This window comes from Coenobita brevimanus, chromosome 4 (assembly GCF_032717465.1).
Source record: "Coenobita brevimanus isolate Jiangsu-jjx chromosome 4, ASM3271746v2, whole genome shotgun sequence".
NCBI classification, from domain to species: domain Eukaryota; kingdom Metazoa; phylum Arthropoda; class Malacostraca; order Decapoda; family Coenobitidae; genus Coenobita; species Coenobita brevimanus.
Genome location: NC_136957.1, coordinates 33,564,345 through 33,577,811, shown reverse-complemented (window position 1 = coordinate 33,577,811; position 13,467 = coordinate 33,564,345). Strand labels below are relative to the sequence as shown.

The window sequence follows — 13,467 nt, the reverse complement described above, 5'->3', positions numbered from 1 at the left end:
CAACTTTACAAAATAAGCAGGAAACGTGCCTAATTTGAACAAACAGGCAATTTACCTAATTCAGCACGACATATATATATATATATATATATATATATATATATATATATATATATATATATATATATATATATATATATATTATATAGATAGATAGATATAGATATAGATAGATAGACAGATATAGATAGACAGATAGATGGATAGATAGATAATCATCACCATAAGCCGTTTGAGTGTCCACTGAAGGACCGGCCTATCCCAATCGAAGTTGGGATGATACAGCCTATGTCTCTCTAACAAGTGGCTTAGGCTCTCTGGTAGAGATTGTATGTGGGATGAGAAGTGTTTATAAGTGTGACTGTAGAGTTGGAGTGCATGGGCTTAGCCAGGAAAATGAATTGGGGGGGTGGGGGCTAAAAATGTCCACTTGTAAATTGCATCGTTCGATGATTTCTTGGGAAAATAAACTTAGAAATACCATACAAGGCTACAGGCTTAAACATTAATTTGAATGAATTGGCTTAAACATTAATTTTAATGAATTTTGCGGAAATGAAAAAAAAAAAACAATGTATTGCCTATAACAGCATTAATGTCCACGGCTGTACATCATGAAATGCACCAATATATATATATATATATATATATATATATATATATATATATATATATATATATATATATATTGTAACTCTGTACCACTATGATTACCCAATATACCCACGTACCGCTAGATCTCATTTTTTTTTTTTAACCTACTGTAAGCTGCCAAAGTTTTTTTTTTTTCCATATATATATATATATAAGATGATCACTAGAAATTGACCCGCCACAGTAGTTCGACCAACACACACACACACATATATATATATATATATATATATATATATATATATATATATATATATATATATATATATATATATATATATAACTTCGATAATTATCTGTTTTCATATTACCGTTGTAGGGGTAGACAGAGAACCAGATGGATTGATGAGATCAGAAAGTTTGCAGGTGTGGGTGGAACAAGCTAACATTTGACCAGCTGGCGTGGAAACGTTTGGGAGAGGCCTTTGTTTTTGTCCTGCAGTGGACTAACTCAGGCTGATGATGATACCGGCGGCTGCATAATAATGTCAATGAAAAAAAAAAAGAGAAAAGAAATAGGACTGTGGTAGAATAATATAATTCTTCAAATCTGCACAATCATTTTACAGTAATTCCAAAAAATGATCATAAACTTTGGATTATTAAAGTTAGATACCTGCTTGCCTCTTGGTAATTAGTGTAGTCGTCTGGTGCGGTTTGAACACTTTACAGAAAAATCTCAAACGACGAGTTGATGTAGCTGCAAACATGTCAATAACTTGGTCAAAACTTGGTGTTTGTCCTCTATGAACTTGTAGTAGTGAATAGATGGAGAGAACATTTTGAGGAATTGCTGAATGCACAGAATTAAAGAAATGCAAGTATCAGTGGCTGGGGAAGGACTGGGAGAAGCATAGAGGTGAGGAGGGAGGAAGTAATTAACAGGATGGAAGTAGCTGAAGCAATGAAGATGATGAATATTTGGAAAACCCCAGGAACTGATGAAGTGTGTGGTGAGATGCTGAAATACTGGGGAGAGTTATTGGTGGATTGGATGTGGAAAATGTGTAGATTAGCTTGGGAGGAAGGAAGGATTCTAAAGGACTGGAAGTCTGGAATAATTGTCCCTTATACAAAAGTAAAGGGGAAAGAGAAGTATGTGGTATCATAGAGGTATATGTCTCCTTAGGAAAGCTATATGGCAGGATACTTATTAACAGTGAGGGAAACAACAGAGGAATTGGTTGGAGAAGAACAGGTGGGTTTAGGAAGGAAAACGGTTGTGTAAATCAGATAATCGTGTTGAGATGTATAGCTTGGATCCTGCAACTTCTGCAAGGATATAAGTCTAGGGTGAGGGCTGTCGAAACGAATTATCTGAGATGAGCGTGTTGAGTTACATGGAGAGACAGACTGACAGATGAGGAAGTGAAAGAGCGTTGTGGTGTTCATGTTGATGGGATTGAAGAGATGGTTTGGCCATGTGGAGAGGAGAATGATTGACCAGGAAGGTATATGTGAGTGAGGTAGATGGGGATAGCAAGAGGGGAAGACCAAGGTCGAGATGGTGGGATGGAGTGTAGAGGTATATGAGAGAGAGGGGGGGGGGGTGAGTTGAGAAGAGGGCCGCCGGATGACGGGGGATAGGGTGACATGGAGGCGAATTGTTTAGGGGCACCCCTTACAAGATTGAGGCGTCAGGCAATATCTAGACAGATACATTTAGCCTACTCAAATATCAAATGACATGGAAGTTAAACCATCATATTCCTTAAATGTATCAATGACCAAAGTCATTTCAAAGGCCCCCAATAGAATGTAGACAGTCATGCATAACTAACAACCATAACTGACAAGAAAATATCTAAACTTATCCAATACAATAGTCTAGTCTATTGTGCAAGTGACACCCATACACGAAGCCCGAGAAATACCAGGCTTGAGCACCGATTTGGAAAAATTCTCGATCTGGAGCTAAAATCAGAGACCAAACAGTATAACTGACCGTATACATTAACGGTAAAGAGATCCGAGCCATAAAAAAAGTAAATATATGTACCACGTAGTCCACCTCATGCAGCGCCGGCACAGCAGCTCAGCAACTAATTAACATCAACAGTGAAGGGTATAACGTGTTACGTTCGTGCCGAACATTCGAAGAAGAATAAAATTATAAAAAATAATTGCCTTCTTCGTCTCTTATATAGTAAAGTAATAAGTATCAAAATGTTTTATTATTTACTAATTAGTAAGATGAGATATTATGGAGATAATAACAACATATCCAATATTCAAGATTGGAAAAACAAAAAATACTGGTATTCAAAGAAAACCACCCAGATATAAGGGTAACAATACTGTTTAGGCAATTGTGTATTGGCATGCAAAAAATTCCTGAATACTTAAACAACATAAGTGATTATTTCATATTCATCGTATTATATATATATATTTTTACAACGTTTTGTAAATTGACGGGCCATGGCCCCCCTGCCCCCCCGCCCCCAGGCTACGTCCATGTTGGAGTGGCTTTCGATGTATGTGTAGTCTGTGAACCAAGTGTAATAGGCCCGCACAAGCTGACTGGGTGCAAGCATATTTTATGGTATGCGACACTTGTTCAACCACAACATCCCTAATGTCTGCCAAAGCAGTACGTGGCCGGAAGAACGCTTCCAAAGCTTATTACCCTGCCGGGGCGCGAACCCTGGTTCTTCAGTGTATGAAAACGCACACTCTACCACAGAGGCTTCGTGTGTGTGTATATATATATATATATATAGATAGATAGATAGATAGATAGATAGATAGATAGATGTATATATATAGTGAATGTATATTTATCTATCTATATCTATCTATCTATCTATCTATATATTATATATATATATATATATATATATATATATATATATATATATATATATATATATATATATATATACTGTATATATATATAGTATATAAAATTTCTCATGGATTTTTGGCTTTTGACTTGGCAGACAGCTAGAAGACGATGTTTAATATCGTCTGTCACGTGGCCATTAAGAAGCCAGTGAGCAATTCAGAGCGCGTGATGTCACCATTGGACAGCAAGTCAACGCCAACAGAAGAATGAGGCGGGGTTGAGACGCCGAATATGCTTGCAGTTGTTCGTTACAGTCTTTCAGTCACACGAACTGCCAAAAAGAAAATAACATATTCTTACAGTTCATTGAAATGATGTATCGATGTATAGTGGAAGAAACCTTCAGTGGTAACAAAGATATTTGTTTATCGGCTGCCACAGATGTTAATGGCAGCGGTGCTACTAGTCACCATATGCCTTGCGATTACCATTACTGAAGGTAGGATAAAGCTAAAACATCCAGACTGCAGAGTGTATATATACAGGGGCCCGAAACACCTAGAGCTCAGTACCACTCCAGACGGGTTAGAGTGAAGGAGCTGTTTCTCCCGCTGTGATTTGCACCTGTGATACCGTCTCACAGTCCCCAGCCATGAAGCTGTTTACTATGTTAGCGCTTGTGGGCGTTATGGTAGCAAGGTATGCAAAACTGTAGTTGTTTGTCTAGTATTAATGCAATGTGTTTCCAATATTATTCAATTTATTATTACCGTGTGCTTCCATTCACTGTCTTTATCTTGTATATACCAATATAGCATTAATGGATTTTCAGTTCCACCTCACTTCTCCCTCCCTCCCTCCCCTTCTCGTACAGCCAGTGCTCTCTCTCTCTCTCTCTCTCTCTCTCTCTCTCTCTCTCTCTCTCTCTCTCTCTCTCACACACACACACACACACACACACACACACACACACACACACACACACACACACACACACACACACACACACACACACACACACACACACACACACACACGTCCTGCCCCCCATTTCAATCCACACTTACCCCTTTCTTTCCCTCCTTCTTTCCCCTGCTTCTCTGTCCCTCTCCCCACTTCACCTCTCCCTTTTCATCCTCTCTTCTTCCCCACCCTCCTTCTCTCTTGTCTCCCACCTTCTTCCCTACCTCCTCTTCCTCTCTCTCCCCTTATCCCAGCTATCTCCTCCCCCTCTCCCCCACTTCTGTCCACTTCTCCCCATCTTATTCTCCCTGCTGACTCCCCCCCTTCTCTCTCATTGTAACCTCCTGTTCCTCGCCAGCATCACTGCCCTCACCTGCCTCTCGTGTAATAACCAAGAGAGATGCGACGGCATTCCACAAGGCTGTCAGTATGGCATAGTGACGGATATATGTGACTGCTGCTTTGAATGTGCGAAGGTAAGTACAGTGAGTTGGTTGGGTAGTTGGGTTAGTAGATAAGTAGTTGGGTATGTAGAGGGTAATGGACGAGTAGGTACGTAGGTAAACATTAAATTCGTAGGTAGGTAGATTGGTGAAGTAAATTTCAGATTAGAATTACATCTGATTACGTCAGCTTTTTCCATCCGGACTCTGATCAGTTAAAGTAAGCTGAACCTGAGAGTCAATCAGCACGCTCCAATCAGCCCCTCTTCAGATATACTTTGTACTGACAGCATCTCTCACCTGCTAGCAGCACTTACCTGAATTGTCTACCAAGGAAAACCATTCATTTCATCTTAATGTTATAAAGAAATATAAATTTCTTGTAACCAGCCAGTCCACCTTATGATGAATTTTCTGCAGCTTATATTAATGCATCATAAGTTTTCTTTTTCTAAAATATATTTGTATGCTAACACCATTACATTAAAATATCTGGCCTAGCCTATAAATCTTGTACTCTTCGTAGACCCACCCTATTCCTGCTGTCTCTCATAGTGTATATTGTTTCTAGTTTTCTCAAACCCCTTCTCTCTGATCACGAATTTTTATTTTACCTTCAACCAATTCTATTCAGCTTATAAGAGATTGTTCGAACCGGAAGGTTAGAGACAGGCTTCAACAACATATCCAGCACATTACAGTATATTTAACTTCAGTAAAATTGTCTATTACTAATAAAGTTAAGATTAAAGAGAAGTCATTATATTATTCTTGCAAACACCTTCAATGGTCTATCCATCTATCTACTGCCAGACACCTTAATCCCGTAAGGGATGGCCACAAACAAGTCGCCTCCATTTCGCCCTGTTCTCTCCGATTTCATTGCCCTGCTCACAGCTCACCCCCCTCTCTCTCATATACCTCTCCACTCCATCCCTCCATCTCATCCTTGGCCTCCCCCTCCCTCTCCCCTCCTTCACGTCACTCACATACACTCTCCTATTCAGTCTCTCCCTCTCAATCCTCTCCACATGTCCAAACCACCTCAGTGTGTTTCTCCTAACGCTTCCTATCACATCCACATCCACACCATAACGCTCCTTCACTTCCTTATTTGTCAGTCTGTCTCTCCAAGTGACTCCACATGCTCCTCTCAAATAACTCATTTCCACTGCTCTCACTCTTGACTTCTGTCCCTCCATCAAGGTCCAAGCTTCACTTCCATACGTTAGTGTTGGTATCACAATACTGTCATGTAGCTTTTTCACTTCCATGCTCACTTCCCTGTTTCTTACCATTGCTTTCAAGGAACCAGCAACATTTCTTTCTTGTTGCACCCTATCAAGCACTTCACCCTCCAAACTTCCATCCTTACTCATCACACTCCCCAAGTACTTAAACGTACTCATATTTTCCATTTCCTCCTCATACAGTCTCACGGTACATTCACTTACTTCACTTTTCTCGATAACCATAACTTTACTCTTCCCTATATTCACCTTTAGATTCCGTTTCTTACACATTCTCCCAAACTCATCCACCAAGCCTTGCAGCCCCTCTTCGTCTTCATCTAACAACACAGTGACATCTGCAAACAACACTACAGGGAGTTTCCAAACACTTCCCTCTATCACTAGGCTGCTCCAGCATCCACTGCCCTACCTAGTATCTCTTTTAAAACCCCATCCATATACAGACTGAACACCCATGGAGACATAACACATCCTTGTTTTAATCCAACCTTCAAATAGAAAAATTCACTCAGTTCACTATCCACATGCACTGCAGCCTAAGCACCCTCATACATACTCTTCACGGTCTTCAACAACTTCCCATCTACTCCATATATTCATAATACTTTCCATAATCCTTGTCTGTCCTCCCTGGCATATGCTTTCTCTAAATTCCTGAAGGCTGCATACAACTTCTTTCCCTTCTCTAGAAACTTTTCCACTAAGGATCTAAGAATGAATATCTGATCTACACAACCTCTTCCCTTCCTAAAACCTGCCTGTTCTTCTCCAACTAATTCCTTTGTTAAGTCCCTTACTCTGTCAATAAGTATCCTGCCAAATACGAGGTACTTTTCCTGTTACACTAAGAAGACAAATGCCCCCATGATTACCACACACTTCTTTTTCCCCTTTTCCTTTGCACAGGGGACTTATTATACCTGACTTCCAATCCTTCGTTTCTTTACCTTCCTCCCATGTCAATCTGCACATCTTCCACATCCATTCTACTACTGTTTCTCCCCCATGCTTCAGCAATTCACCACACATTCCATCAATTCCTGGGGCTTTCCCCATTTTAACTTTCTTCATTGCTTCCTCAACTTCCATCCTACTGATTTCTTCCTCTCTTGTCACATCCATCCTTCTCCCAGACATTCCCCAGCCACTTATACCTGCATTACTTTCATTCTCTATGTTCAAAAATTCCTTAAAATGTTCTCTCCATCTGCTCACTTTCTCTCCCTTCTCCACTAGTATTCTACCATTAATATCTTTCATTCCCCAGATAACTTCTTTGGCACCCTGTCTAACTTTCTTTACCTCTTTCTAGAACATTTTCTTACATTCTCTCCACTTTACACTCAAGTTCCTTCCAAATTCTTCATCCACTCTCTTCTTACTCTCTATTACTAATCTTTTCACCTCTCTGTTCCTCTCTACATATACCTATCTCTTCTGTCTCTCAACTTCTTCCACGCCCCTATTTCTCATCCACTCACTTTATGCTTTCTTCTTTTGTGCCACAGCCTCTCTCACCTCTTCATTGCACCATGCTGTTCCCTGCACCCGTTTCCGTCTTCTCTTCACCCCCACACATCACCTGACATGCTGCACAGATTTCCTCTGTGAATATCTTGCACACACCTTCCACGTCTCCCATCTGCTCCAATCTATATTTACCTAATCGCTCATCCACTTCCCTCTTATAATCTGCCCTTTTCCATCCTCTTTTAACTTTTCCACACTCCTTGTATGTACTACTTCCTCCTGTCCTTCCCTTCTTCTATTTCTCCATTTTATTTGGAGTTTCATTCTGAGCACCACTAAGTGGTGGTCCGAAAGTCCACTTCGTCAACCTCTATATACTCTTGCATCCATTACACACCTTCTCATTCTTTCATCCACACACACACACACATACAGTAATCAGTCCTTGCCTTCCGTTCATTCAGTTCACGACTCACCCTTCTCATCACTTTCCACGTATACCTGTGGATCATTTTCCGCCTGAAGAGGGTATAGCCAAGGTAAAGAGAAGAGTATACTGAGAGGTAAGTACAGCACCCCCGAGCCGCGCAGATTCTGTGACGTCAAAGTTAATAAGAGAGAGAGAGAGAGAGAGAGAGAGAGAGAGAGAGAGAGAGAGAGAGAGAGAGAGGTGGGGGTGGTGGAAGAAAACGGGAGCTTGACAGAAAACCATCTGCATGTATGGTATGCTTTTGTATTATGAATGTTCACACAGGTCGCTACTCAACACACTCACACAGTAATGGAACTTAATTGTTAAACTCGGTAGTTGAAGAGTAGGCACTGCTCCTTTCTTGAATTTCCTTTGTCCAGGAGGCACTGGTAAACCAAGCAATTCATACTTAAGGTTGCGTTCAAAGGCAGTACTCTCAAAATGACGGCTGCATACAAAACCAGATGACCGATTTTTCTTTGTCACATAATTCAATCCATTTTTTTTCTAAGTTCTTCATCTTTCGGCAGTGCATGAAAATGTATTCACTTGTCACCTTTCACATGAATGGATTTGCATCCACGAACTATACAAATTGTTGGCATGTTCACAAAATTATCTGTATTGCCATAGCCACCCCTAAAAACAGAAAACGGAGTACCTATTCACAGGCAGGTGTGTGTGTGTGTGACTGGCGTGTGTTGAGCAGGATGAGCTGCAGTCTGTATTAACTATGACGTCATGCGCAGACCGAGACGCATTTTAGCTCCCCCTCACCCCCCCATGAAACTACCTTTCATTCTCTTTACCTTGGGTATAGCTATCAACAACCCCCTCCCGGCACAAATGCACACTGAAGCACTGCCATTCTCATCCATCTCTGGAGGCACATCCCACTCATGAACTACTCCATCCACCTTCATATTCCCTAATTTTCCATTCATATCTCCAGTCAAAAACACTCTCTCATTCCTTTCAAAACTTTTCCATGCATGCTTCCACATTTGTCCAGAACTCTTCTCTCACACTTCTTGCACGATCTTAAGTTGGTGCATACACGCATACAATCGCCCACATTTGTATTCCAACTTTCAATCTTACCCACACAATTTTTGAGCCAACTGATCCATATTCTCTTATATTCTCCCTCTATCTATTACGACAATACACACTCCTTCTTTTGCCCTTTCATTCTCACCTATTACCGGGTATATACCCCATCCATACTCCCATTCTCTCACACTCTCACCTCATCATTTAGTTTCAGTTAACCCACATACATCGACTTTTGCACCCTCAAGCACCTGGACAATCTCTCTTTCTTTCACCTCATCATTTGCACTCCTTACGTGCCATGTTGCTATCTGTACCAAGTCCTTACTTCGGTCCTTAGTCGTCACCTTTTGGTCCGTCCTGGTCCGAGGCCTCTTGTTAGTATTATTACTTACAGTAGTTGTTTTCTGGGGAGGGGCACTAACCCTCCGCCAACCCACGTGCTGTCACGTAAGGAACACGTGTTGGTTGGTTATAAGGTTACTACCCAGCGTCGTAAATGCTTTCCTTGTTTACAGCATACCTTCAGTGGTATGCTCAGGTAAACGGTCGTGCGATAATTTTTACACTCCTCTCCACAGCCTTTCTTCTTGTTTTACTATCCTTACCTTCAACTTGTAGAATTAGATATCATAGTGATAGTCTTCTCTGTAACGAGCAGCCTCGAAAGGAACATTAGGTCTGTTTCTGTTTGCTTTCCTTTATACTCCTTTGTACTCATCCCAACACACCTCATCTCAACCCAGCTCAATCCAACCCAACTCATCAAAAAACAAACCCAGCGAGACCTCATCTAATCCTTACCTATTCTAACCTAATCTAACAAATCAGGACAAACCAAACCAAACTTTATTTCATATAATCTGCAATCGTACTTTCTAACAAAATACAGTACCAAACCTAGCCTCATCTGCAATCTTATTTACCAGCAAACCAAAGATATCTAACCTAACCCATCCTAGTCTATAATCATCATTACTGACTAACTTATACTAACCTAACATAAGCGGACACAGCAATTTACTTTACTTATTACTCCTTACTGTCCTCTCCTGTGTTATGTAAATCCTTCTAATTTTACCATTTGTGCATTGCTAATGTGCAGAAGGATATTAACCTACCATACCCCAAAAATAAATCACTAACGAAGAGACGTTAGGGAGCTTCCATAAACTTCGAGAATACGGGCCTTAATCCCATTTCTCCGCCACAGGGCCCGGGTGAGGAGTGCGGGGGCATCTGGGATATGTACGGCAAGTGTGGCACGGGTCTGTGGTGCTTGCAACAAAATGACATCGATAATGGCTACTGCGTTAGCGACGAGTTGGTGCATTAATTGCATGTGATATTACCTGATGATGTAGTTACCTGTTGATTATAATATTATTACGTACTACTATTGCCTGCTGACCATTTACCTGTTAACAGTGTCACAGGCTCATTTATTACCTGCTGACCATTTACCTGCTGATGTCACTTGTCCATTTATTACCTGCTGAGGTTACCTACCGAAGTGATTACCTGTTGATTTGGTCACCTGTTGAAGAATGGTTACCTGTTGGCTGAGTCATCAGGCTAGGTTAGTAGTGTCCGGATTACTAAACCTTTCAGTTAGGTGATTTTTTTTTTTTTCTTACCAAGTCCAGATAGTTATATCAATCTTTACATAGCCTTTTCGAACTTGAGGTATTTATATATATAGTTGGTGGAGGTCTGTTCTTGACTAAATAATTTCATCTGATAGCGGCAAAAATAAACTACAAAAAAGACTTCGCGGATCTAAAGGATTAAGAGCAAGGGACCGCTCCAGGGTCTTAATAACACTGCATGATAGAATAAAAAATCCAGCTGCCTGTTTGAGATTCAGATCAAAGCGCCGTCGGAATATAATCATCCCTCCATTGGCGCCTTGAACCACTACACCACCAAGGGGGAGGACGTGGGGAGGGACAGTGGGGCTGGTGACTGGTGTTGGTGGGGAGGGTGTGGGGTGGGACAGTGGGGTGAGTGATTGGTGCTGGTGGGGAGGATGAGGAGAGGGACAATGGGGTGGGTGACTGGTGCTGGTGGGGGGAGTGTAGGTGGGGTGGGATAATGGGTGTATGACTAGTGCTGGTGGAGTGGGTGTAGGGTGGGAAGGGTAAAGATGTGATAAGATACCGAGAGAATGCAGGGGCGAATATGACAACTGAGGGAGGCAATCTCAGTTTTTGTCGACTTAAGTCATATTTGGACGACATAGTTCTTAAACCGACTTTGATTAATAATGAGGGTCTACTAGTCGAAGAAATTTTTTCCAAGAAGGCCAGTTTGCCTCTACAAACATGAGTAGGATGTTGGTCTGGACTTTACCTTGCAATTACGATCGCATCAATGAAATCTTGCTCCTTAGTTGCACGGACTATGTTGTATATGGGTGATGGGAAGGGTGTTATCAGAGACAGCGTATACCTAGCTAGATGTAGACACAAACGTCCATTACCATCACTGAAAGGATGTAGAGATATCGAGGTGTATAGAATCCACGCATCACATTTAAACAAGCGTGTAATGACTTTACCTTTATCATTAGTTTTATTCTTCATTTCTTGTTTTATTCTTTCAATGAGACCATTGTATTTATTCTGCATGGTCAAAAGCTCTGTTTTCCATTCAGCATGGTATCTTGTTGGATACTTGTAAATTCGTCCCTTGTACACAGTCACTATGTCATGATTGCTGTACACACCTAGTGGAGTCACTGCGCTCTCATTCATAACTCCCGTCATCAGCGTTTTGTGTATTCCAGCAATGTAACTATTAACTTCTGTCAGCCCAGAGTTTGTTGGGTCATACTTCTCCTCTTCCCGTCATTATTACAATGCTCAACCAGGCTAGAAGAAGGTACTTTGTCTCAAGGTCACACTTTAAAAATGATTTTTTTTAGCATACCAGTGTTCGGTTGCAATGAGTGTATATGAACAGATTTCTCATAATCTGCCATCGTCCTTGTTATTACATTTTTTTTTTTTTCATTTGCATTCTGAGTTCCAATACCTTCTTCGGTGTTGATGGACTGAATACACCGTTTTAGCATTTCATTTTCAGCATTTTTTATTTTCTCCTTATGCACAGTTATTTTCGAAGTTTCCCTTTTTTTTTTTTTTTTTTTTTTTTTTAAAGGACGATGTCTTTGATTATGTCCCCGATACTCGAAAGATCTCGCTTTTTTTCTCTCCGAGAGTTTTTCTCTCCATGTAAGGTTTCAGGAAGACTAAAACCAATCAGATTAGTACAAGCGAAATAGTTTCCACTGTCCATGCTAACAAGTACAGTATACGGTGTGGCTACAAATATCAGATAAAATGAATAGCTATGTGGGAAAGGGAGGTAGGGTTAGGGTGGGGAGACCACTCCGGAACAAGGTGGCGTGGGGGATGCTACCATTTCGACAGCTGTACCGGGAGACTGCCATTATCGAAAGCAGGAAAGATTTTCCACGGGGATTGTATAGAAAAAGAGGCCCGAACGAGCTGGAGCTTAGTACCACTCTAGATTTGGCGGTGCGTTGATGCCGCTGCTCTCGCTCTGCTGTGCACGTGTGATCCCTGCGTCTGGAACCATGAAGTTATTTGTGGTGCTGGTGCTTGTTGGCGTTATGGTAGTAAGGTAAGGAAAGAGTATTTCCCAGTGATCTATTTGGTTCTTCAGTCCGATTACGACTGCTACATTTTATATTTGTTGTCCCCTGAACATCTGATCAATTTTAGGGCAGCTTTTTCGAAGAGCAGGGGATAAAAACAGCCTTCGTTAACCGCGTCAGGGCTAGGCATATTCTCCCAACTTTGATAAATTCGCCTGACTGTAGCAAGAATAAATCTTCGAAAAGAAGCACTAGCGTTAGGGAAATGGAGGCATATACATCAAAAAATACATATTGTCACTGACATTGAATGAACCACTTTTTAGTATGATACAGTATATATATATATATTTTTTTCAGATCGTTAATTTTTCTAGCTAATTCACTATCCTGCGGTTGCTAGTACCCTATGGTTTGTCTTCATATTCCTTTTACTTATGTATTTTCTGTGTACTTCTACCATCCCTGACTTAAATCTCTCCACACTTTTCTTCTCTCTCTCCTTCTCTCCATCCTCCTCTTCCCCTCCCTCTCCCCTCCCCTTCACACACACACCCTTTCACCATCCCTCACACCCTCTCTCTTTCTCTCTCTCTCTCTCCCTCTCTCCCTCCCCTCCCCTCTCTCCATAGGCCAGTTCAACGCTGGGCCAATTCCCCTCCCTCTCTCCGTCGTTACTTGCCCTCACACTCTCCTTCCCCCACACACTCTCCCTCTCTCCATCCCTTAATTCTCTAACTCTCCATCCC

The 13,467-nt window shown here is 41.2% G+C and overlaps 1 protein-coding gene across 1 annotated transcript in view; it reads left to right on the top strand.

The window, feature by feature from the left end:
• The first annotated feature begins 4,035 nt into the window (after nt 1-4,035).
• Nucleotides 4,036-13,467, top strand: part of LOC145395484 (single insulin-like growth factor-binding domain protein-2) — a 197,579-nt gene continuing 188,147 nt past the window's right edge. Inside the window, exons 1-2 of the mRNA XM_080269094.1 lie at nt 4,036-4,141; nt 4,764-4,881. Of these exons, the coding sequence (XP_080125220.1) occupies nt 4,095-4,141; nt 4,764-4,881 (165 nt within the window). The 5' untranslated portion in view covers nt 4,036-4,094. The remainder of the gene's footprint in view (nt 4,142-4,763; nt 4,882-13,467) is intronic.